Source organism: Columba livia, chromosome Z (genome assembly GCF_036013475.1).
Source record: "Columba livia isolate bColLiv1 breed racing homer chromosome Z, bColLiv1.pat.W.v2, whole genome shotgun sequence".
Lineage (NCBI taxonomy): Eukaryota > Metazoa > Chordata > Aves > Columbiformes > Columbidae > Columba > Columba livia.
Window position 1 is genome coordinate 84659029 of NC_088642.1, and position 25052 is coordinate 84684080.

At 49.7% G+C, this 25052-nt stretch overlaps 1 protein-coding gene and 1 long non-coding RNA gene across 3 annotated transcripts in view; one reads left to right on the plus strand and one right to left on the minus strand.

Annotated features, from left to right (window-relative positions):
- The window catches only part of PAX5 (paired box 5), a 146564-nt gene extending 129553 nt beyond the window's left edge, over positions 1-17011 (plus strand). The window contains 2 exon segments of the mRNA XM_065046608.1: positions 4010-4096; positions 11609-17011. Coding sequence (XP_064902680.1) covers positions 4010-4096; positions 11609-11685 — 164 coding nt within the window. The 3' untranslated portion in view covers positions 11686-17011.
- LOC135577338 (uncharacterized) overlaps positions 12076-25052 on the minus strand; it is a 30225-nt gene continuing 17248 nt past the window's right edge. For both annotated transcript variants that reach the window (XR_010469093.1, XR_010469092.1), the window contains one exon: positions 12076-24407. This is a non-coding gene — a long non-coding RNA (uncharacterized LOC135577338). The remainder of the gene's footprint in view (positions 24408-25052) is intronic.

Consider the following 25052-nt stretch of genomic DNA (forward strand, 5'->3'; position numbering starts at 1 on the left):
GGTTTCCTGCATCCAGCCGCAGTGCACAGAGGTACCTGCGTCCCCCCCATCCGCTGCAGGGACAGCTCTCTAAAGCAACGGGAGTTTGAAAGACACTGTGAACTCTCTTTCTTCATCTCGTGGTTCTTAAGCTCATGCTTTTCAGGTTTTCTGTATATCACAAAGGAAACTTGCAGGAAGCTTTCTTTAAAACCAAACAGACTGGTAAAGGTGAGTTGATAATCCCCAGAGAACACGCTGCACAGTGAACAATGCAGAGCTGCAGAGCAGATGATTCTGTTCTGCCAGCAGCAGAGGGTCCTTCTGCCGCCGCCATCCACTTGCAGCCGTCCCTGGGGCTCACCCCGTAGGTGAGGGGACTGTCCCTCTGTCCCCTGTCTCAGGGTGCCGTGCCTATCCCAGGCCCACTGCTGCTTTGTTGCAGTGATATTACTGGGAATCGTTCTTCCCTCCTCCCCTGCACCTCTGCTTTGATGGGTGGTGGAAGGGTCTGACCCAATTTGGGCTACAGCCGCCTAAAGCATCGTGGCAGAGTGGAGTCAGGTCTGCAGCAACAGCTGGGCTAACTCTGGCAGAAGCCCTTGGTTTGGTATCTTTGTGCCTCAGTGACACCAGAGTTATTAAGGAGAGGGCTTACTATTTTATGTGAGGGAGGGATGGGTCCCATTGCCACCCCTTCCTCGCAGCAAGGGCAGGCACGTGTGTGCACACTCTGCACGTGTGTGCATCCCTGGGTAGCTGATTTGTCGTGGTTTTCAATGGGGAGAGGGCTGGCCACTAAGCAGCGCTGTCAAAAACTGTAGCTGATGGACCTCGGAATATCTGGTGGAAATCATGAGGCATTCATGCAGCATTCATTCATTTAGCCTAGTTTCACTTATGGCTGTACCATTTGTCTGCCCAAGTGCTGTGATGGTGGTATCAGGGCTTGGGACTTTCTCCCCCACTTCTCCTTTTCCCCTTCCTCCCCTCTCATAATTCTTTTCTCTCATTTTCCTTCCTGCCCCCCTTCTCTCTTTCTCTATTTTTTTTCTCTTTCCCTGCAAGGCCGATGGATATGCAGAGTATGTTAAGAAGCAAGTGATACTGTCACCGAGCTGATGGTGCTCAGTGACTCCTCGAGCTCCTGGCTGGTCTGTACTGCAGGAGCTTGACACCCTGACCACTGAGGCATAAAAAACAGAGAATTGGAAGCCTCAGCCTGACAGGCACAGAAGCATCCCCCAGAGAGGGTCCACGATGTGTGTCTGTGTGCGAGTGTGGGGAGGAGGGCAGGGGGATGGTGGGGGAGGAGAGCAAAGCGGGAGAGGATGAAACAATGAGATGTCAGCCCGTTTGCCCCCGCAGCCCTGCGCAGCGCTGATGAGCGTTTGGGAAGCGCTGCCGCCTGCTCAGCATGCACAGCATCGGTGCGGGACCCACCGCAGATGTGCTGCTCAGGGACAGTGGAGGGGAGGAAGGGAGAGTGGTGGGACAGCTGAAAATGAGGGCCTGTCCTGTCGCCGATGGGTACATGTGCCCTCCCTCGGGGTGCAGCTCTCGCAGGCGTGCGGCAGCTCACTGCAAGCTTTGGTCAAAGTTGGGGGTGCTGCCGGCGCCTGGAGGAGCTGGGCAGACACCACTCCATGCCCCATGCAAACACCATGCAGCAGGGACCGCAGTCTGTCCTGCCTGCCCTGTCCCGCTGTCCGTGCACCCACAGCTGCCTTAGCGGGGTGTGGCGGCGAGACTCTGTCCCATCAGCTTACGTGTGTTGTGTCAGTCAGGCAGTGCAACTGTTTATGCAACTAAAATGGGGCTAAACCTCTGCATTTCTCACTGCCCTGTGGAAAGGAAGAAATTAAACCACTGTGGAAGGTGGTGCACGAGCCCCTGCCTGTAGAAGAAGGATTTTTGTGTGGCACACTCTGGAAGGAGGACCTGGCTGTGAGCCTTCAGGGACTGGGAAGGATCATGTCACTGACCCCTCGCGCTACCAGCCAGTTTGCTGCCCACACGCTTTGCAAGCCTCGTAGGACAGAGTTAGTTTAGAGACTTGCGGGAAGCTGAGGGCATTTGGGAATGGAGGAGAAAAGGGAGGGTGCTGTCTGAGCAGACAGCCTCAGCGCAGCAGTGGGGAGGCAGAAAAAGGGACCGGAGAGTAGCCGCTGTGTCTTTCCAGAGGGACTTTGCTCCCTGGCTTGTGTAAGGTGATGGGCATGCCTTCGCCAGTAGCCCTGGTACTTCAGATGGCTCCTGACATCTCTTCTGCTTTCACTGTCTTCACCATGCCTGACTCTTTTAGAGTGGGCACTGTCACAGAGGTAACCTTCAGTTTCTGAAGTCATCTGTCATCCAGGACAGGAAGCAGAGGAAATGTAGATATGATGTATTTCACAGGAAATGAATGTTTGGAAACAGCTCTGTTTTCCATGGCTCGTGGTGAATTAATGCCTTTCCTTAAAAGCAGTAAAGAAAACATGCTCTGAGCTTGTGCAGAAATGTGGCCAGAGCGGCAAGGTGCGCTACTTGTGGAAGCACTTGCTGCTGCCACTTCCGAGTTTGTCACATTGCCCCAGCCGTGAGGAGGGAGCTGGCCCAGGCCGACCCCGTGGAGTCCCAGGGCCGTGGGGAACAGAGAAGGGTTGTTAACAGAGATCCCCTGGAGCAAACCAGTGATGGGTGGCTCTTGCCATCAGCATGTTTGCTGGCACTCTTCGGTGTAGGCTGAGAGGCAGCTTGCTTTTACTGAAGCAGCATCATGTGGAGACCAAGGTGCCCTGGACTCAACCCTATATTTTAACGTCAATCTATGTTACATCTGTATTGGCAGAAAATACCTTCGCAGGTGGCTGCAGCGGCTGCCCAGTCTGCACGGCTATCACAGCCACCAAGAGGTAGTGCGGGGGGATCACAGCACCTTGACCAGAGCATCGTCCCCGCTCCCCTGGGCCAACGGGTCAGCAGCTCACCATACATGTCCTGAGTCAGGAGCCTGGGGCCTGGCTGTGGTCCCCAGGACAGCTCTGTGGGTCATGGTGGCCAGGGCTGCTGAGCTGGGAAGCAGTGGAGTCTGCTTCTCGGTGGGCCTAAAACAACCCTTGGTTTTGGGATGGGGGTTATGCCAGTGCCAAGGACCAGAACAGGGAAAAGTCGCAGCCAGTGTTCTCTGCAGCAGCCTGGCAGCCCTCTCCTCCTCTTGCCGTAGGAAACCTCGTTCTCCTGCTGTGCTGTGTTCTGTGTGCGTGTATTTGTTTACCAGAGGCGAGAAGGAGATGAGAAAGAAGGAGAGCAGGAAAGTGTCATTCATAGAAGAGTTCCTAATAACTCAGCAGCAGAGTTGGTGTTTGCATGGTGGTGGAGCCTGGTGACATACCCAGGGCCAGAGCCCCATGGTGCAAATCTCTGTCTGAAGAGCTTTCAGCCGAATTATGAAACAGAAAGTGACACGTGAAGAGAACAAACAAATGGGGAGAGAAGGAGCAGGTGAGGACATAAATGGCAATAATTCTTTGAGCCTTTTCTGTGACTTCATCTGGAGGGTTTCAATGCCATCTGAAAGTGATGAAAGCATCCCTCTTGGGTAAAAGTGATGGGTGGATGTCTGGGACCAAGACCCTCTTCTCTTGGGCATCCTGGAAGTCCACCCATTATCTAGGAGATTAGATGGTTCATCTTCTAGCAGCAGAGAGCCTGTCTGGCAGCCCTGTTGTTGTGTTTCTTGCCCTGAATGCCGTAGGACCATGAAGCGCCAGCCCCATCAGTGTGTCCTCAGCTCCTCTCCATCCCTCCTTGCTGTCTCGCCTCGCTGCCTGTGACAAACCCACCAGTTCAGCAGGCCTGGTTTGCAAAGGACACATAAAAGATGACTGCACCCATTCACCCACCCCTATTGCCCTCCTTCAAAGAAGATGGCCGGTGTTGCTTTTACTGAGGCCGTCACTGGAGCACTGACGTGCTGAAGAGTTCCTTTTCCCCACAGCAGTAACCATGGTCTCAAATGATCTTTTGTTTTCTCTTTTTAATTTAGGGAGTGAGTTTTCTGGGAGCCCGTATAGCCACCCGCAATATTCAACGTACAATGACTCCTGGAGGTTTCCCAACCCTGGACTCCTGGGTAAGTTGCCATTCATGCCTTGGGGGCTCAGTGCAAGCTGTGCCCTGTTTGCCACTGGGCAGCCATTGTCCATAGCTGGGGTGGGCAGGACACGTGTCCTGGCGCTGTCTGGGGTTCCTGTGCCCGGCTGCTCTGTGGGACTGCATGTCTTCATTGAGGCACACAAATGCTCTTGGTTCCCTTCACCATGCCCAAACCTTTTGTTTCTCTTTCTGTCTCATAAAATCCTCACAGAGACACGTGGTGCTGCTGGAAGGCAGGATCCCTATGTTTCTGAGGGTAAGGATTCCTGTCCAGACAAAACTCGGGGCACTTTATTAGGAGTGCTTGTTTCATGGAGGTGCCGGGTTGCTTACCGCCAAATGGAAGCCCCACCACTCCCTGCAATATCTTTTTCTTTCTTGTTCAAGCACTTTGCATTTCTCCCCAGCCTCGTGCTGCATTTTTTCCCCAGCTGTGTGTTTTCCTGATCCATCCCTCCTGCAAGGGACAGTTGTGCCCACGTAGCTCCCCTGATGCCAGCACAGTCCCTACAAGTGCTGGGGGGCAGGAGCCCCGTGGCTCAGGCAGGATCATGGCCCCCATGTGAAGGATAAACATAATCCATTTTACACCACTGTCAAAAGCTGGCCCACTTTGACCTTATATACATGTAGCATGGAGTAATTAGAATTTTTCCCTGCATAATTTGCATGGATGAGGTAAGTAAAATACCAATTAATTGTCATCTCTCAACACAGGAGTAGCATGCCTTAGAGATTTCCAGATTTATGGATGACAGGGCTGTTATATGTGACCTCCGGCAGAGAAATAATGTTGAATTTTTGTCATACTTTTTTCATCCAGTTTCTTTGTTTTAAGTAATTGAGTCCCCATGTAATTGAGCCACCCAGGCTGTATTCATCATGGTTCTTGTCCTTAAACAAATCCTCAGGGAGCAATAGACAGCCTCTGCCTCCCATGCCATGGTGCTGGTATAATGCTGCTATTCACTGTGCCACATTTAAGGGTTTGTTAGCGCTTCCATCATAAATCAGCAGACAGATCTCCAGCTAATATGGATGGGCATAGCTGCACAAAGCTGGAGGAGTCCCTTGCTTCAGCCTGCAGTTTCCATGGCCACAGCTGGCAGTGCCTGTGGGATTTTGGCTTGGCCATGTGGGGAAGATGCTTTAGCCAAGGGAAGGAGTGAGCACGCACCATGCTTTCATCATTTCTAATTTTGCAACTCCTGTGGAAGCAGGAGAGCTGCTTTAGCAGCTTTAGCTTTAGCAAAGCTTTTCCACGTGGACAGGCCTGGGAAGCCAGGTTTTGGGTGGGTTTTTAAATTCTCCTGGCAAACTGGTAAAGAAACTGGCATGATATTGTTGGAAAACCCAGCTCCAGCCCTGCTCTTCTGCATGTAGAGAGAGCGTTTGGTGAGGATCTGGGCTGCACAGCATGCTGCTGCCTGGGGAAGACATGCGCACCAGAGCTGTCCTGAAACCACCCTGGAGCTGCCCACAGTGATGAGCAGTGGTACTTGGACTGCAGCAGCAGTGGGTTGTGCCCATGAGTTGCTCAGCCCCTTATTTCGGGTGATGGACTCCTACGCGCGCTAGGCTTGCTGGCCAGGGTGCACGGCACATCCCCACAGTGCGCCACAGCCAGGGGATGTGAGCAGGTCTGGGCCAGGAGAAGACTTTAAAACAGAGGTTGGTCAGGAGCCAGCTGACATCTGCCAGAACATGTTTAACCTGTCACATTCCGGTTTTGTCTTTCTTCCTCTTTTTTTTTGTTTGCTGTTTGGATACATTCTGGGGCAACTCCCCCTGGTCTCCAGCTGTGTGGAGGCGTGCGGTGTGTGCAGCAGAGAGGACGGCGCGCCCCCCACAGCAGGCCTCGCTGCTCGGGATGGTGAGGGTTTCTACAGCAGCATTTATGCAGCAACATGCTGTGAACACGTGTTTAAACGAGGCAAGGGCAAAAATATTTGGATGCTACAATTTTCCTTCAGAAACTGCAGCTTTATTGAAATTGAAATGTTTCAAAGTATAATGACAACAATGCTGGCATTTTTTGCTCATGGGAGTTGTTGAAGTGTGTAATCTTGGCTTCCTTGGTTTTATCCTCTTTGTAATACTTTGTCTCAGTATTTTCAAAATCTTATGTTTCAGTAAACATAGGCTCACCCACTGCACAAGTAAGGTTGTATTGCTCTGAGTGTGCAATGACACACTGATTTGGAATTATGAGAATGGAAATTTGATGCATCAAAAAGAACAAGAAATGGGAGTTTTTCTTCTGCAGCAAGTCCTAAGGATGAACTTACAGTTCCAGTTCAGCTTGGTCACAAAACTGGGAGTGCTGGAGTTTCTTGGAGGAGGATTCCCTTGTCTGACCATTGTTAATTTAAAAATACTTGTATACAGGGCAAGTAGGAATCCAGTGGCAGAGCCTTAAAATCCTGCTCCAAGTCTCCTGGCACACCCAGAAGGCTTTGTGTGAGGAGCCTGGGCACCCCCAGTAGAGTGGAGGTTAATTTAAACTATATCCAGGATGTTTCCACTCTTCTCAGGAGTATACGTGAGTGTGTTTAGTAATTCTCTTCTGACAGCAAGCTCTGGCAGTATCAGCTTCAAAGCAGAAACCTTGACAAAATTAATCAGGACTGGTACATGGACTGACACAGTTTGTTTTACTAAGTCCCACTTGCTTCACCAAGATGAAAGTGTAATACTGGAGGCACTTAACAGCACCTACGCTCAGTTAATTCCCTGTGCTGGCAATAAAGACTTGCACTGCAGCAATGACACCAGGCCGAGACCTGTGAAAGAGGAGCTAGAAGGAGAAATGCTGTGATTTGGAAGTGGCAAGAAGAAAATATACTTGAGTTTAAAAAATATTTTGGAGGGGAGTGAAGAGAGTAGGATGAGAGAACTGAGAATGGTGAAAAGGCTTTTGTCATTCGTCCCCAGTCATCGTTGCACGAGTCTGAAGCTCCAGTGAAGAGGTGTGAGCTAAGGGTGTGCAGGTCACGGGCAGCAGCTGTTGGCCTCTGGAGAGCTGCTCCCCATGGCTCCTGTGCCCACTGTGCCCTTGCTCCAGGGCTCCGGCTCCTCTGCACCAGGCAGCCCCCTTCCTCCTCCCCAGCTGGAGTGGGAGCTGGTGCAAATGGGTCATCCCTGGTCGCTGGGGCAGTCCCGAGTGCCCTCCCCCATGGTTCCCGTGGAAGGGGAGATGGCCAAGCTGTCGTCCTCCAGAGCTGTCAACAGAAGCGTGAGCAGAAAAGGTCAATTCCCTGTTGCACTTCTGCAGCATCTTTCTGCTCTCCTGGTGGCCCCACACCCAACCCTGAGCAGCCTTTGATGCCTGGAGTGGTTCATCTCACCCGAGCCACAGCTGAGGTGAGGAAGGTCCCTGTGTTTAGAGGGATGTGCTGGGAAGGGGCTGTAAACCCTGGCTGCACGTGTGGTGTGTGGTTCAGTGGCTACAGCATGTGTCCCCATCTCCGACACAGAAGAGGAGGTAGAAAGAGGGACATCGTTTTCGTTTTTTCTCTACTGCACCAAAAATGCTACCGCACAGGGACGTGCATGGGGCACACACAGGCACAAGTACACATGTTCTGGGGCTCCCTCCATCACTGTCAGCACATCCTGGTACCGCCAGCCAAGACCCAGCGTAGTGCAAAGAGTAGGTAACAGCAACAGCCAAACAAAGAAAAACGATTTGATTTTGTGCTGGCTCGTTGCCATAACAACTTCACCACTGGTTGGTGGTGAACGCTGGTTGCATTCAGCTGGTTGCTGCTCACAACAGGTTTCACTGGATGCGGTGTCCCTGCTCCTGCCCGGACGTGGTCCCTGTGTGGTGGTTGGCAGCGTTGGCTCCTTGACGACACCTGCACCATCACGGTGCCGTGGCTGTGGGTGCCAGCACCATGTCATGCGAGGGCAGGGCTTGAAGCCAGTCAATTAGGATTAGATTCAGTTCTTCTGTGGGTTTCTGTGAAAATATTAGAGAACAAGTAGGCACCAGAAATGACTGTGTCAAGAAATAAATTGATGATAGTATGAATTAGAAAGCAAACATGACAGAAGGACAGACAAGTCTGTTCTGGATGGGGATATGGTGACAGCGAGGAAGAGTGAATGCTTTGTGATGTGATGTTTTCATTTTTCACTTTAAATACAAGCTTTTTTGATTTCACTGCTGGAAAGTGAACTGGAAAAAATCAAACTCAAGAGAAGTGTAAGGTCTTTGGAAAGCATGAGAGAAATATTTGGCTTTGGCAGCTGCACTGAGTCAGAAGAGCAGCAGAGGAAGAGAGACAGGGAAAAGCAAAGGTCCCGACCCCCAAAAGATACCCTTTGCTCCAAAACCTTGGGAAACATTGCATCTGACCCTGGTGGGACCCACATGTTGCTCCAGGGGTCAGGGTGAGATTTTTTTGGTGCCACTAGATCACTTCCCTGGACTTCTCAGTCCTCTGCCTGAGCTGAGCTGCTGTGATCAGGTGCTGGTACCAGTGCCAGCAGGGACTGGGGTCTCTGCTGGTGATCACACCTGGGAGTTGGCCACCACCATCCTTGCTCCCCATCAACCTCCTGGAGCTGCAGGAGGTGAGGACAGCAGTTCCACCTGACTCTTCACTGGCCTGTGGGGTGTTTTACCTGAGGTCCTGCCTGGCCTGCAGCAGAAGATGGTCCCCATGGACTCCAGGAGTGGCCATGCAGTGACATGGACTGAAAAACTGGGCACCCCCAAGAGTGCACCCCCTGTTCACTGGCTACAGCGACGAGTGTTCACTGTCTTTTTGAAGATTTCCAATGTTCTCCATTAAAAATTGTTCCTGAGGGTGTGGCTTGTTCACCTGATGTCACTTACCAGGAGGAGGATCATCCATCCAGCCCAGGGCAGTGGTTTTAGTGTCTTCAGCAGATAACGCAAGGCCTTCAGCTCTGCACTCCTGCAAATGTAATTTGGATCATTAACCTCTGAAGGTGTCTACCTTTGCCCCCACTGATTGTGGCTTAAAATACTTGCCTTTTAACTGATAAACCTAGTTGAGATGAGGTCCTGCCTATAAGTTTTGCAAACATCCTTGCAAATGCTTTGCCTGGCCAGTGATTTCCTAGTCTGTCTTGAGTTACTCTTGTGTATGGTAAGACTATGCTGCTACACAACTGGGACCACAGCCTTGAAGCTTCTTTTGTCTTCTTTAAACCCAGCCCTTTGCAGCAAGTTTGTATGATGTTAAAGTTGGAATGTCTAGGGCACTGAGGGTGGCACAGAACTCGCACATTGTGTGCACCTCCAGTGCTGCTGCAGCACTGACTCATGCAGAAGTCACATTCCCATAGCCAAACCCAAGCTCAGGACACAAGCAGCCTAGAAGAAAGATATGAGCTTGCCAGCACCTTGAGATGGGTGATGGAGGATCTGTGACAGTAAGGCAGGGCGGTAGAGCCCATCCTTGCAGGAGGTGTTGCAGTTGGTGGGGTTGTCTCCTCTTGGGCAGCACAGCTTGTTTCACCAACGATGGAAATCACTCCAGGCAGCTCACTGCATCCGGTTTGGGGCCTTGTGTGTTGCAATTGTACCACCAGTGGCTAACACCATTGGTCGATGGCCTTCCTCTTAGAGGCTGGTGATGCAATTCTCACTCTGTGCTTGAGCTTTTGAACCAGCAGCCTTTTAGTGAACACTTGAGTTGTTTTAGGGTGAACAGCAAAGCCTTCCTCTGGAGGCTGTGCAAGATGGGGGGAGACCAGGAGGTTCTCCAGCCCCCCAGGAGAGGCACTGTGGCTCAGGGGTAAGCAGGTGACATTACCACAGGGCACACTGGCTGGGTGCTCCTCTCTGCTCCAGAGGGTGTTGCTGCGGTCATGGTGGTGGAACTGCCGGGAAACTGCCATGCTCAACCCATGCCCAGGTGTTAGGCAGCTGCCGGACCTGCCAAAATAGGGTTTGCTAGATTCTGGAGTGGGGAGCAAATGGCTGGAAACACACCTTTGGCTTTGCTGCCACTGATGCTGTGCCTGAGTGAGGTACCACATTCTCCCGGAGGGGCCAGCTCCTCTTCCTCACTGAAACTGCAGAAGTTACCCTCTCTGTGACAAGACAGGACCCTGGCCATGAAGACCCTCAACCATGGCTGCTGTCCCAGGTGGTGTAAAAATAGGGAGTTCAGAATGGGCAGCAGCTCTTGGGGGTGTCACTTGTGCAACTGGACCCTGCAGCCCAGCCTGCTCCAGAGCGATTCCTTGCGCTGGCTCTGTCACGCATCCAAACCTGCCTGGGGTTCTCAGACACATGTGTCTGTGTGCCAGTCTTCCCAAGGGGCTTCTTCCACATTGTGGCATGCCTCACGCGTGTGAATCTTCTCGTGACTTGGAGACCAACCTGGCAGCACCTTGAAAAATTCTTTGGTCAACTCTTTTCTTACTCCAAATCAGAGTTAGTTTCCACTGCACTTGGACGGTATTTAATAGCTGGTGCTATCTGAAGAGACTGGTATCTCTCCAGCTACATCTGAAGTTAAACATTCTTCCTCCTCCAAGCAAACAATCCAGCTTCCAGGTGATACATTGGTGACCACCCAATCTACTGGTGCTTAACCCTGCAAAGCAGAAAGTCATTGCCAAGACTTTTCAGGCTTTGTCTTAGTAGATGAGTGCTTTGGTATTCGTCAACCTGAAAAGTTTTTAAGTCTAGCCAGCATAGTTCATTCAGGTGTGTAGCACACGTACTCAGTCAAAAAAACAGAGAATACATTTGATCAGTTTGAAGCTTAAGTGTCCATTTCAAAAGCTGTCATATGAGGTATCCGATACTTTGTTGGTTGAGGCATTATTCACTGGAAGTAGTTGTAAGCTGCTTTCTGGCTTGAGATTAGTTACCAAGCGAAAGGGAAACTCACCTATATTTTCTGAAGATAATTTCTCCACTCAGCAAACGTCTCAGATGCCCAGGGGCTCCCCCTGGCCAGGCAGACATTGGTGTCATGTGGTGATCCCAAAGCAGATCTGGTAGCACAAACTTGGTGGCTCTTTCTTGAGCTCCAAGGTTGCTACCAGAGCTAAGCAAAATCCAGGGGGTTACTCTCTGATGGAAGTAGTTTGAGAAAATGGGGAATTATTGTTGAGTCCAGCAAAATATCTTGAATACTTTGGGGTTCGATCTCCTCCTTTTCCCAAAAAGAGGGAAAAAATACATCAGAGAAGTCAGCACGTGGTAATGTCTTGGGGTTGGAACACTTCGACCTTCCATTCTGAAAAGCAATTCACTTTTTTGGTGAAGTAAGTTAAACAAATGTTTTGAGGGAAGGAAGAGAATTGGGTACCCTACAGCTGGCAGAAATGCAGAGCAACAGTAACACCATCCTCATGCAGAACATGCGAATGTGATTTTTATTTTAATTACCCAGCCTGAGCTCAGGCTGGAGAGCTCTCTGCCGCCCGTGTTGGCATGCTGCAAGCTGGCACCTTTCCACCTTTGTCTTCCTCACGCTCATCCCTTCTCTCACAGGCTCCCCATACTACTACAGTGCTGCAGCCCGTGGGGCAGCCCCGCCAGCAGCCGCCACCGCCTACGACCGTCACTGACACCGGAGCCCACGGCCCCAGCCCAGGACCACCGCCAAGAGACACCTTGTGCCACCACGCCAGCCTTGTGGCAAGGGCGGGGGAAGTACCCAGTAGGAACATGCTAATTGAAATTCTGCCCTTTAAACTTGGTGAACTGATTATTGTCCTATTCTTGAAGCTGATCGTGTTGACTGGGTCTCAAATCAAACAAAGGAACAGGAGGAAGTGGTTCTCCTGATGCTCCGTGTGATCAAAACTGAGTAGTAGCTTTACATTTTTGCAGCTGGCTGGCTACTGCTTTAGTGGCCTGTGGGTGCCACGACTGTACCTGGGGATAAGGAAGATGTGAGCAGCCCTTTGGGGTGGCTTCCTCTTGCTGCACACTGAAACAGGCTGTGACAGTCAAGGCAATTTTCCTTCTTTTCCTTCATTCTTTCTTTCTTTCTTTCTTTCTTTCTTTCTTTCTTTCTTTCTTTCTTTCTTTTTTTCTTTCTTTCTTTCTTTCTTCCTTTCCTCTTTCCTTTTTTTTTTTTTTTGTGACAAAGGAAAAAAAAATCAGTCTGCTCAATTTTACACAAGCACCACTGTAAATACTTGCTTGTTTTTATTACTATAAGAATGACTTAAACATAAGCAGCAACGTTGTACAAATGTGAACTCAAAACACATCTGAAAATGTGTTTTGAAACTGGTGCACTGATTCAAAGAATTCAGTAAGCTTTAAGCAACTTTGAACCAGGTTAACACTCATTGTGATTATATTTCGGACTGACGTTATTTCTGTATAGAGCCTCCTATCTGATGGTTGTGTGTGATCATGTTATATGCTGGTATCAAACACATAGGCAACTGAAGAAGTGGGCAGTTTTGTGACATTTTATTGCTTAATATTATGTTCATTTTTCATCATGATGAGCACTGAAACAAATTCTCTAGTTTAAAGTCAAGCAGCATCCAAGAAGGAATTCTTAAATAATGACACCTTATGTACATCTCAACAGGCTGTGTGCTAAAACCCAACTATGAGCACCATGAGAGGAATGGGGAGAGATACCATGGTGATTACTTTGTGAAACAGGCACGTTGAGCGCGACGTGCTGGGCGTGGCGGTGGCCACACGCACTTTCTGATGCAAAATGGAGGGGAGGCTGTCTATTTTAGAGGGCTCTGGATTTCAGTAAAGGCATTTCAAATTAAAGCTGCCATAGTCCAGATGTGTGCCAGGAGTTATTTTGCCTCATGAATTCTGTATTTCTGGCTCCTGCTCTAATAATCAGTGTGTGGCTTCCTGAGGCCAATGAAGAGAGAAGAGTGGCTACAAACAACCTATGAAATGGCTACAGCAGCCACTTCCCCTTCATGGAAGCAAGATCTGCTGATTTACCCTGCAAACCCCTCATGTCCCAGGCTGAGGGGCAGCCAACCTCAGTCATGCCTTGGTGACAGACCTGACCCTGTTCCCTCGTCCTGAGGGCACCAGAAATACTGCCTGACCCTGCTGAGAAGAAGACCTGGCCATGGCCTCGTTACTCCCAGCCCGATGATCTGCACCAGCCTGGTGTAGCACAGACACTGCAGAGGGGTGCTGCTGGTGCCTGTGTGTGTCCCAAGACTGGAGAAGGTTTGCTGGTGTTGAACCTGAGATGCATTCCCATGGATGAACAATCAAGTACAAGCACTTGTTTCCAGCTGTACAAGCATTTCTGTGGAATGGCAGCTCCTGAGTTAACACTCCTCCTGCTCCTCCTCCCTCCCCACCTCATCGCTTGTACTGCGTGTCTGGCGCCCTTCATGGCCGCTGACCCGTTCAGAAGCTCTCTCTCCAACTCCAGTGGCATCTTCTCACAGTGTGGAAAGGCAGCCATCACTTCCAGGTTTCCAGGACAGTGTGTTCAGATTCTTAAAAGCCGTGAAGGCACCCACATCCCACTGGCTTAGCAATGTTTCAGTGAGATGTTTACAGGGTCTGTCGGGAATCTTGGCCAAAGTCCTTCCAAACTGTGTCCCTAACCTAGAAGTAAGTTTTGTGACAAACTTACCAGTGAGAAAAGTCCTGCTTTTCATCTTTCAGAAACTAATAGCTTATACAGACACATTTTTAATGGAAGAAAAAGCCAGCATGGACAATTTACACAGGAAACTTTCTGAAGCATTACCTTGGTGTCGTCTCCTTCTGAGCACCCTGTGATCACTCACACCCTGGTGACAAAGCTGCAGAGGGTGTTTCTGTGCCTGGACGCTGGCTGTGTGGGGACTCTTCACACCTGCCCTGGGCCCGGGTGTGTGTGTTGTCTGCTCCCTGAGCACACACCTTCTCTGTGAGCTCAGGGAAGGACGAGGTTGTCTGCGACTCGGCTGAAGAGGAAAGAAATGAGGGTTTGACCATCGGCAGTGAGGGTGTGGGTGATGGCTCTGGAGCAGAGCTGGGCTGAGCTACACCACCTATGGAGACACCACCCGCTCGGTGACCAAGCTGGCCTAAAATGAATCTGTCTGTCTGTCCAGCAAGGGAACAGCATCTCCTGTTGATGGCCTGTGGGTCTTCCACCTACCTTTCATACTGCCCTGCAAACATATTTATTTTATTTGCTTCCTTGGTGGCATGGCTTCTGTGTTGTGTGCTAATTCAGATAACATTGAGAAGACCAAACATGGTACCTCAGCAGAGGTTGGCATGCTCCAGCCAGCTGCACCTGCAGTTGGGCTGGGGACTGAGGAAAGGCACAGTGGTATATTTCCCCTGAAAGATACATGTATGGTGCTGGATGAAGTGACCTGAGGTTCTTGGACCTGGCTGGCCCTATGGTTTTCATCAGCATGCCCTGAGCGTGGCCCTTGGGCAGAGCCACTTGCAGGCGTGGTGGTGTGCTCCATGCCACCACCCGGCAGCGCAGGCAGTGACAGCGCAGGCGCATGGGCAGTGAAAGATCCTGGCTGGAGCTGCAGAGATGAAACCCCCGACACTCACCCTTCCACACGCAAACTGGATGCATCCAGCCCACATCCCAAAGCAGGGCCGCTGGGCTTGCTTATATCTACTGGGACTGCTTCCCTAACAGAAAAGCCATTAAGGGTAGGCCACTGAGTATGGATGCTGTACAGACTCCTCCTGACATACTTACTGGTTTTGAGAATATTTCACCTAGAATTTACAAACTGCTTTCCTCAGGAGGTCTGGACTTTTTGTCCATAGTCTTCACCGAGGGAATCCTCCTCCTCAGGGAGCACCTTTGACAGGTGCCGCTGGCAGACGTTTGTCCTCTGGGGATGATGGAGAGTTTGCTGCTGCTGCCCGCTCCTCCGCGGCCCCTGCTCAGCAGCGATGGTCGCCACTAACTGTCCCGTTTCGCCAGGACATCCCTGGGTGAGGTGGAAGCTGGAAGCAAATGACCCCGTGGGGCTGCAAAGAGGAGAAAGAGCCAGATCAGCGCAGGGATCTATCATACGCTCGGCTGGATGGAGGGTTTTCCAGTAGTATGTGCTCCAGCAATAAATTCTTCAAGTACAGGCTGAGAAATGAAATATGAGTGATCAAGAGAGAAAACGCTCCTGCAAGACTAAATCAATGTAGCCATGAGCCAGGATTACATGGACTGACCTGTTGGGGAAACCCTCAGTCAAGCTGCGAGAGTGTAATCATAAAGAAGATGTAAAATGCATTGAGTTTGCTTAGCCTCTATGGCTAAGGATGTCCTGGAACCAGATCCGCAGAGCAAAAGCTTCATTTGTTTCCTGTCAAGTCAGAAAAATGCTCCAGGTTCTGGGAGCACAGGGCCAGAGTGCCTGTTGATGCCGAGACGCAGAGAGGCCTGAGCAGTGCCCTGACGGATGCCGGGACCGCAGGCAGCCTCAGCACTTGAGGCACTTTGAGAGGAGACAGTGAGGAAAGAAACAGCACCAGAGAAAGAAAAGAGGAAAAACAGGAAAAAGAAGCCAGCTGAAAGGCGGTTTTTGGCAGAAAGTCTGCCTGAGCAGGGAGGCATGGCCAGTGGAGCTCACTGCAGTGGGTGCCGGGACACTGCAGCAGGTGCCTGTGCCGCTCCGGGCTCCCTGTGGGGCTGCAGTGCCAGGCAGCGCTCTGGCCCCACTCTGCCCACACCAGCAGCCACTGGCAGTTCATAAACACTCTGATGTGCTCGATCGTAACTGATGGAGTTGTATTGCTTTTCTTATTTTCTTTATTTTACCTATTCTGCATGTCCTTCACCATGAAGGAGAGAGTAAGCCATGTTACGGTGTCGCTTATTTCCAACCATGAGTACCCAGAGCTTCAACGAGCCATGACCCTCAGCGGAGTTAATCCGCGCGGCTGCAGCCAGCAGCAACACGACTGCCACTGAGTGTCCTCCTGGTGCTGTGCTCTGTCCCGCATGTGTGCACCCATGTCTGTGCACCCATGTCTGTGCCACCACCACACGTGCAGCCATGGACAGCACAGCCAGCACAGCATTAAGCTGACCCACGCTGTGACTCCTTTCCAGCAAATACTGGGAAAACCTACTTTTTCTTCTGCATTCACTGAGAAAATGATGTTAGAGGGCCACCAGCTCTTGAGTGACGTGCCCTGTGGCCTCTTGCTGAGTGCCCAGGCCATAGCCCTGTGGAGCACAAGCAGGCAGAGCCAATGTGGGTGCTGGGCACGCATCCCGAGTGGCAGCCACCACCACTCCACGGCAGAGGCAGAGCACTTGGTGGTGGCATGAGGTGGGGACACCAGTGAGAGCCCCGTTGTGTCCTCAGACTAGAACCCGCTCTGTCACAGGTACATGTTACTACAGCATAAGAAACGAAAAGGTCTGAAAGCATCAAAACCAGTTAGTGTCACTTTTCTGGTGGAGCTAAAAGACTAGACGTGCAAACACTGGGGGACACACATGTCCGAGAGGTGCCTGGTGCCAGGACTGCTCACTGCGGTGTGGTGGCTGGCGCAGGTGTCTCCAGCTGTCACCTCCACTGGTGTGTCCTGTGAGGGGGCTCCAGCGCAGGAGCATTTGCAGGACACGCCGCAGCGCTGCAGGGACCTCCCTGCACGCTTGAGTGTTCGATAGGCAGGGGGACTCACAGAGGGATGGCCCTGAGTCCTGCAGGACCCTTGGCCACCACCCCGCTGGACTTTGTGTCCAGGGTCTGCTGCTCTGCCCTGCCTGAGGAGGGACGGTGCCGGGGGCACCCAGACCTGCCTCTCACTTTGCTCAGCCTCGCATGGGGAGAAACCTTGTCCTGGTTTTTCACTTTCTAGTGGCCTTTGTACATTCTGAAATTACAGAAACTCATTTCATTGCAAACGGAATTCCTTTCCAAGAAAAAAAAAAAAGAGAACAGGCTTTTTTTTTTTTTTTTTTTTCTTAGAGACAAACTACTTTGTATTAGGGACTTCTAGCATCAAAGAAATACATATCTACTGTATCCACCAAAGTCTGCAATGCCTGCATTGAAGCTTACTTCTTAAAAATGAGAGGAAAAATAGAAGAGGGAGAGAAATAAAAGCCTCCTCCCCCTGGAAAATACATACAAACAAACAAACAAAAAGCTTACAAAAAAACTCATAAAAATAACTGTTGAATTGCCTTTGAAAGTAGGGGATAACATCTGTTGCAAAACAGATGAAAAACGCTTCTTAAAATGTGTATGTTTTGTATTCTTTTTTTCTAGTAGGAAAAGAACAGACTTGAAATCTTGGTGTTTTTTCCTTAGTGCTGTGTGTTGCTTTTGTGTGTTATAATATTTGAATGTAATTACAGCAGTGCCAATTTGCCAAAGATGTCGAACATTATTTTGGGGATTTTGTTCTGGGATTTGTTTGGGGGAGTAAAGGGGGAGGTGGACGGGGCGGGGGTGCTAAGGCATGGGTCAAAAGGGAGGGGCCGTTTGAAGGGGTTTTTTTCATTTATTTGGGTTTCTTTTCGATTCTTTTTCTTGTCGATACTGAAATTTGTGATTTTATTCTAAGTTAAATGGTTGACTGCAACACTTTATTTTTAGATTAGTTGAAGAAACATGCAATAAGACTGGCGTAGTTCAATATCTGTGTGTCTTTTCATGAGAGTGACTGTTACTTGTGGACATTTGGTTTTATGTAACCTTTATGTGAGATAATTATTTGTAAATACTTACCATAATTTTATTGGTTCCTAAAATAAAAGTAATTTTTTTAAGTTCAAAAGCCTGCTTTCACTCTTGTTTTCACCTTGTGTCCTGGATCCCTTGCAAAAAATGCCAGCTGGTTGCATTTGAAATGGCATTTTAGGGGCCATGAAGAAAAGACATCATCACGCAGGGCCAGGCACGGCAGCCCGGCGCTTACTGAATCCACCTTGCCAGCCGGCCGCGCCATCAGACCATGCAAACTGTCAGGTCTGCGTCCGTGGTGGACATCCAGGTGCTCTGGTGTCCTCAATCCTGCCGGCGGGTTGGCGTCCTGATGGGGCAGAGGTGATCTCCAGGCCAGCTCGGACACAAACTGGAGCAGTTTGCTGGGCACTGGAAGAGCAGCTGAAGAGCTGTGCTGAAGGGCAGCTCTGGTCTCTGCAGACCGCAGTGGCTCTGCTGGGGCTTCCCCTGCGCCAGGGCAGGTCTCTGATGTCCTGCCTGGTCACCCAACCCTGCACCACGGGAGACGTGTCCCTGGCTGCACGGGCAGGCTGGAAGGGGACTCCCGGGCATGGGGGTTTTCACCCCAGCTGCCTCCTTGGTCCACGCAAAAATCACATGTCCACCATGAGACAGATGGGAGGAGCCAGAATTTCTGCCTGTTCCTGCTGTCCACCTGCAGAGCAGGGGCTGCGGCTGGCAGGGAGCGCTGAGCCATGGCGAGCGATGGCGGGATGTCCTTCCCCAGTCCTGGACCCTGTCCCACTGTGTCCTGAGATGCATGTATCCACGGGTGAGTGGCACTGGCTCTGGGATTCATTTTGATAACTGCTACTGCCCTAAAATAACTCTTATTAAAAAGTGATATAGCTAATGACTGATGAATTGTTTTTCTCAATGAGTATCATAAAAATGCATCTCAATTTGGACGTACAGGCATAAGTAGGGGTTTATTTGTGGTACTGCTGATGCTTCTGCAGCCTCACCTTTGGCTCCACCTGACATCTTATGGCAGCATCTCTGTGCCCCTGCAGAGTGCGTGTGTGCACTTGGGACTGCTATCTGGACTGCGTGACTGGAGGGAAACCTCTCTGTAGCCTTGAGCTGTGAGAAACTTACTTGGACCATCATCACTCATGTCCTGCTTATGCTGGTTGATGCTGTCACAGCACCTCAAACACCCAAGTATTGGGTTTGTGAAGCAGCAGTACTGGGAATGCAGCCCAGATGGAGTTAATGTTCTTCATAGCCACTGGTAAAGTGCTGTGCTCCAGCAGGAGCGAGGTTTTCCAGAACAGCTAAAGGACTGGCCGGGCATCACCACCTGCTTGTGGGAGATAGTGAGTGACTGCCTTTGCATCACATGGTTTTAGTTTTGTTTTCCCCTTTCCTTCACTTAGTAAACTGTTCTTGTCTCAACCCATGAGTTTTCTCACTATTGCTCTTCCTATTCTCTCCCCCATCCTACTTTGTGGGGAGAGTAAGTGAGTGACTGGGTGGATGCTGAGCTGCTGGCCGTGGTCAATCTACCACAGTGATGTACTCCTCGTACTAAACATTAACTTCACTTGTGATAGGTAAAGTCCTCGGGGAGCTCAGGAGAATGCGTGCAATGTCTCTTTAGTTCCTTGTCCCAACACTATATATTTCTGTCTTAAGCTTGAGAAACACAGCTCATGAAGCCTTCCACAATTCAGCAAATATTTGTAAATAAAGCAAATCAGAGTCTGATCACAGACAACAGGCCAAAAGAGGCAGACTTTAGTCAAACAGCAGCTTACACCCAGTATTTACTTGATCGCCAGCAGGTTCCACTTCCAGGAGAAGCTGGTGCTCTCTGCTCCATGATACAAGGCGAGGACACTTTCATGCACTAGTACTTCAGAGTGCAGCAGGTGTTCTCACACTTTAGCAGGCAGTGTCACAGGGTGGATTTAAGAAGAACAAGTGCTCAGAAATCAGGTTTCTGTAATTATTCATCCATCAGCCCTCGTCCAGCCAGGCTGCACATCCCGTTTGACTCAGGGTGTCCCCCTCTGCCCCAAAGCCCTCTCCTGCCTTTGATCACCAGCTGTTCTCCATGCACCATGCTCACCTCACAGCTCTCTGGGTTTTTGGGAACAGCCCTTGAAGTCCCCTGCCCTGTGGGGACTGAGGTGATACCTCCCAGCCCCACTGCCCACCTCATTGCATTTGCTGTCCTCTGGCACTTCGCAAGACATGGGTGCCCTGAACAACCCCAGGTCACTAGAAGGAGCAGGAATCCCCCGTGCTACCCCCTGAGCACCGGAAGAATCAACTTCTCATAAGCGACATCTGCTGGTGATGGTGCCTCCTGGGGAGCAAGGAAAGCCCCCAGCCCTTCAGATCCCTCTGCATCTAGATGGACGGCTCACCTCCCAGGCAGCAAGACCTCAGAAGAGGCCTTGTGTTCAGAGACCGCACCCATCCATTGTCCCACAGCAGAGTATGATGAGATGCAGATCCTGGCACTTCGTGAGGGGAGTAGATGGTGGATCAACCCAACCACCTTTCCTCCCAGAGCCAGTGTCTATGCCCGGGCAGCCTTTGGGGAGATTCACAGTGATGCAGCAAAGGGACATTGCAGAACTGTTGGCTGGTGACAGCAGTAGCTATGTTGTGACTGTCCACTGCTTGCAGTGAGGTGCTTGTGGCAGGGATTGCCATTCCTGACTCTGCTTTTTATACTTTTTGTACTTCTACTGTCTTTCAGCCGTGCTAGGTTAAGAGAGGTGCAAACTGTCTGTCCCGCAGCGGGCAGGCAGTGCCCGTTCCTCATTAAGCCCTCCCACGTTTGGATGTGAAATGCCACGTCAGCCTGCTGGCAGCAGAACAGTGGGATTAGATCTGACAAAACCACGGTGAGAGGCGCAGGGTCTTCCTGTCTCTCCAGGTGTGAGGCCCCATACTGCTCCGTTCAGTGAGAATGCCCTTCAAGGATGCAAATATGGTTTTATCTGAAGCGCCTGTACAAATGCTTATTGTTTAAGATGCCCAGGAATTGTCATTTAAACTTTTAATGAATAGGAAATGAAGACCCTTGGTTAAACAAAGGAACATCTCTGTATTGTAATAGATTTTTCAGACAAGGGCAATACGCAGTCCAGACAGGAAAGTCAGGGGCAGAGATGGTGGTTACACAGGAGCTGGTACAGAGAGACTAAAGTGACAGCCCCTTTGCCAGGAGTCCTGCAGTGGGCCATGATAGCTATGAGCAGGAACATCTGGAAATAATGTCACAGACAGCTGGTGAGAGCTTGTGGCTGCTGTCTCAGGATATGATGACCTATTTTCATCCTTAGCCACTCAGTAAAACAACCCAAAGACTTGAAATGCCCTACGAAGAAAAGAAAATTCCTTGTCTGTGTAGGTACTGTCTCAGAGCCATTAGGAAGGTTCCTTTCAGGCAGTGTTTCTGAAATGGTGGAACTACTGACCATGGCCGAACGGTGGATCAGAGAACATGCGCCAGCACCTATCCAGCTGCATGGACTTCTCTCTGCCTGCGAATGTGAAGGTCCTCACTCATTGACCCCTCCAAAGGCTGTGGTGGACAGAAGGCTTTGAGCACATTTGAAACAGGATGCCATGTCCACACTTGAAACTGAGTGCCAGGTATTTAAAATGTGTAGCCAAAACTGCAGAGCCAAAGCTTGCCAATGTACGCACAAGAAACTGTCCCACCTGTGGCAAAATAGGTAAGTTTGGCAGGCTGCAGTGACATCAAACTCAAATGAAGGCTAGAAGCACTAATTAGCATTGGGACATGTTTCGCAGAAGCTTCAAAAGAGCATGAAGAAATGGATTAACCAGAGAACTTCTTCCAACAGGTATGAAATTCTGCATCATGCTGCATAAATTCACTTGTGTGTGCAACCAAACTGGCGAAACTGCTCTGGAAAGGCAAGTGCTCTGTGAAAGGTCTTAGGGAAAACTTTACTTTTAGGACTAGTTTCTTGGAAAGGTCTTCAAACGTGGGCCATTTGCCCAATGTTTCCAGCCCCAAGGCTTTGTCAGTGTAGGACCACACAGGATTTTTAGAGTGGACCCTTCCCTTCTCACAGGGCCACACCATCCCACTGTCACACACCGCAGGACAACACCAGTGCATGGAGAACCCACCACGTCCCTTACCTCCACCATCTGGGTCTGAATACCTTCAAACAAAAGAGAAATCCTCCACTGGGTGACATGGGGTTGAGGGAAGATGAAGATCATTTCCCTTGGGACGTTTGTAGGGGGTCCACAGGGTTAGAACATGATAAGAGAATGAGGCCCTTGAAAGTAAAACATCAGAAAATACCTCTGTTTGAGTCAACAGGACTTTAGTTTGAAGAAGATACCAGAAAGCTGAGTGGGGCCAAAAGACAGTTTTGCCAACACTCAGCAGCAGGAGAGTAGCTGCTCCAAGAATCACCCTCCACGGAGCTAAGCCAGGAGCAGGCTAGTGAAGGGGAACCAGAAGTTGGGTACAGACCAGTTGGATTCCGGTACTATCCAAGAGGATTCACACATGTGAGCCTCCTCTTTGGCCAGAACCCCAGGTTCTGTGCCTGGGGGTGATGGGCTGACACTCCCACCACCTGGTCACCCACCACTCCTGCAGCAGGATGGAAGAGAGAACCAGAACTGGAAAAGGGAGAAAAACTCCTGGTTTGAGGTGATGACAGTTTGATAAGAGAAGCAGAACTGTGCACAGAAGTTTATGTCCTGCTTCCCATCAGCGGGCAGGTGTCCAGCCACTCCTGGAAAGCAGAGCCTCAGCATGCATAGCTGTGTTTGGGAAGACCAGCACCATAACCCTAATGTCCCCTCCTTTCTGCCTCCTTTCCCTGAGCTTTTATTGCTGAGCAAAACATCTTACGATGCAGGGTGTGCCCTCGGTCAGCTGGGGTCAGCGGCACCCTGCCAGCCCCTTGGCTGGACATGCATCTGGGTCAGGCTGAGAGCGACGCCGCAGCCACCCTGTCCGCGCCGTGCCCCTGTTGAGGCTCTGCCACCTCACAGCACTGGGAAAGACACCTGATAAGAGACTGCTCAGTCAGTTCCTAACTCTATTAAACCCATTGTAAACAGCCCCTGATAACACTTAAAAATAATGGTCCATTATGACAGCATTGCTTAATTAGAGTGGAACTGACAAATGGAGTCATCATGATTAATGTTATTATAATGAATACATCTACAATTTGGTATTACACACAGAAATGCCTGGCTTCTCAGGAAACCCTCAGATACAGAGAGTGTCTTTTATATTCAGAGGGATGTAATAATTCCTCTGAAGGAATCTCTTTGTAATTTAGCATGAATTAAGGTCCATTTATCACACTGTGTTACCCAGTGCAGCAATTTAGCTAAATCCTATATATGCAATGTAGACTCTTGTCTAAGAATAACCAATAATGGAGAAATCCTTTGAAGAAATACATTTACTGTAGATCATTAATGCTCAGTGTGCTAAGTGGCCTTTAAATTAAACTAAGTTAAATAAACTCTTCTTTAATATTCCATTGTAACTTTTTCATTAACAAACACATTAAGGCCTTTTTCATTTACATACAGCTGATGTAAGCATATGATACTAAAATGTTCAATTAGCAAGGCAAAATGTAATTCAGAGTGTCTATGCTGTAAGAAAAGACAGGAGGAAGCTGGGCTTGGGCACACCGGCCTCATGTCTTCGGACGGCTACCCACTGGTCCTGCAGGAACTTGCGGTGGTTTGTCTGCGTTGCCTGGTTCCAGTGTTTGCCGTAAAGGTTGTTTCTTTTACAAGGGCAATAGCTGCCGGGAAGAGGCACAACCACACAAAGGAGTTTGCAGGCTGTCCCGTACAACACGTCACTTACTATACAGGCGTAACTTGTCCAAGCGGCTGTGCTCATTTCCCTCCACACACACCCTTCAACCAACATGACCTGCTGTGGATGCTTCTCATCGAGGCACCATCTGTGCCTACATTTGGGCTCCAGTTCAGTGTGAAAACTGGTTTTAATGTGAATCCACTTGCTCTCTGGGGAGGGGAGCTGGAACTGCACCCCTCTCATACTTTTGCCCTGATGAGGACACCAGCATGGTGGTAGAACAGGACTGTGGCTGCACATGGGCCAGCCCCACCACCAGCCCAGTGAGAAGCATGTTGGTATGGCAACTCCTGCTCGTGTGCCAGCCCTGTTCCTCACAAAAGGATGGTGGGCAACCCTGGCAGAGCCCTGTGAGTCAGAACTGGAAGGGTGTCTCCTCTGTCCATGTGATGAGTTCCCTGAGCAGCGTGTTGTCGGTGTCTTCCAGCAAACCTCTGATTTATCTTGCAAGATGCTCCTGAAGGAGACTCAGACACAACTTCTGCAATGGTGTTTATCTTGATACTCGTCTTCAAATCATATTTATGCAAGAGTGTGTCTACAAGATTTCTGATGTGACTGTGCAGTCATCTTCGGTATTTAAGCAACAGCAGAAGTCTTGTACAGGTGGAGGAATAATTTGCCTTCGTTGCTGCCACCTGCTTTCTATTTCCCTATGTGCAATCAAGATGATGAGTAATGATGGCTCTTCTTGGCTGGAGGAGAAATCCCAGTTAGTTAGCGATCCTCTGCTGGGACTGACTGGCCAGCTTGCTGGCTGGTGCATCTGTGGGAAGCAGGGTGAGATATGCAGGGGACGAACAACACAGCGAGGGAAAAAACAAGGGCTATGTCCCAACACTTAGAGCTGTATGGCTATTACACGTTTGGCTGGAAAGACATCTAATCCTGATGGAGCACAGCAGCTTGTTCTGCTTGAATTTTGGTGGACAAGCCTGATGGTGAAAGAAGAGCTCTGTGCACATTTAATTGACTGTTGTGGAAATGGAAATGCAGTTATATCCCTGTTTGCCTTACAAAAACACAATTTAATACTTTATTTGTGCAAAATTGTCCTAAAAATCTTTCATCTTGCTTGTCTCAAGAGGCTATGCATGTTTTAATTTCAGAAGCTGTTAAATAAACCAGAATGTGCAGGATTGTTTGGCTCAGCGACTAACTTTTGGACCATGAGCTTAAATTCACTGACTAAAAAATAACGCTGATTGACAGGATATAAAAGGTGCAAAATGAAGTACATTTAGTGTGCCTGCTTGGGACAGGTGGGAGTGCAAAAGCTCTTGAGTATCAGTCAGAGAAACCAATATATAAAACAAGGGGAAGTAAAAATTTGGAAAAAACAAAGTCTTCAGAGCAGAAATAAAAAAATAAAAAATAAAGGAATAAAGCTTTTATATCTGACTTTCTCTAG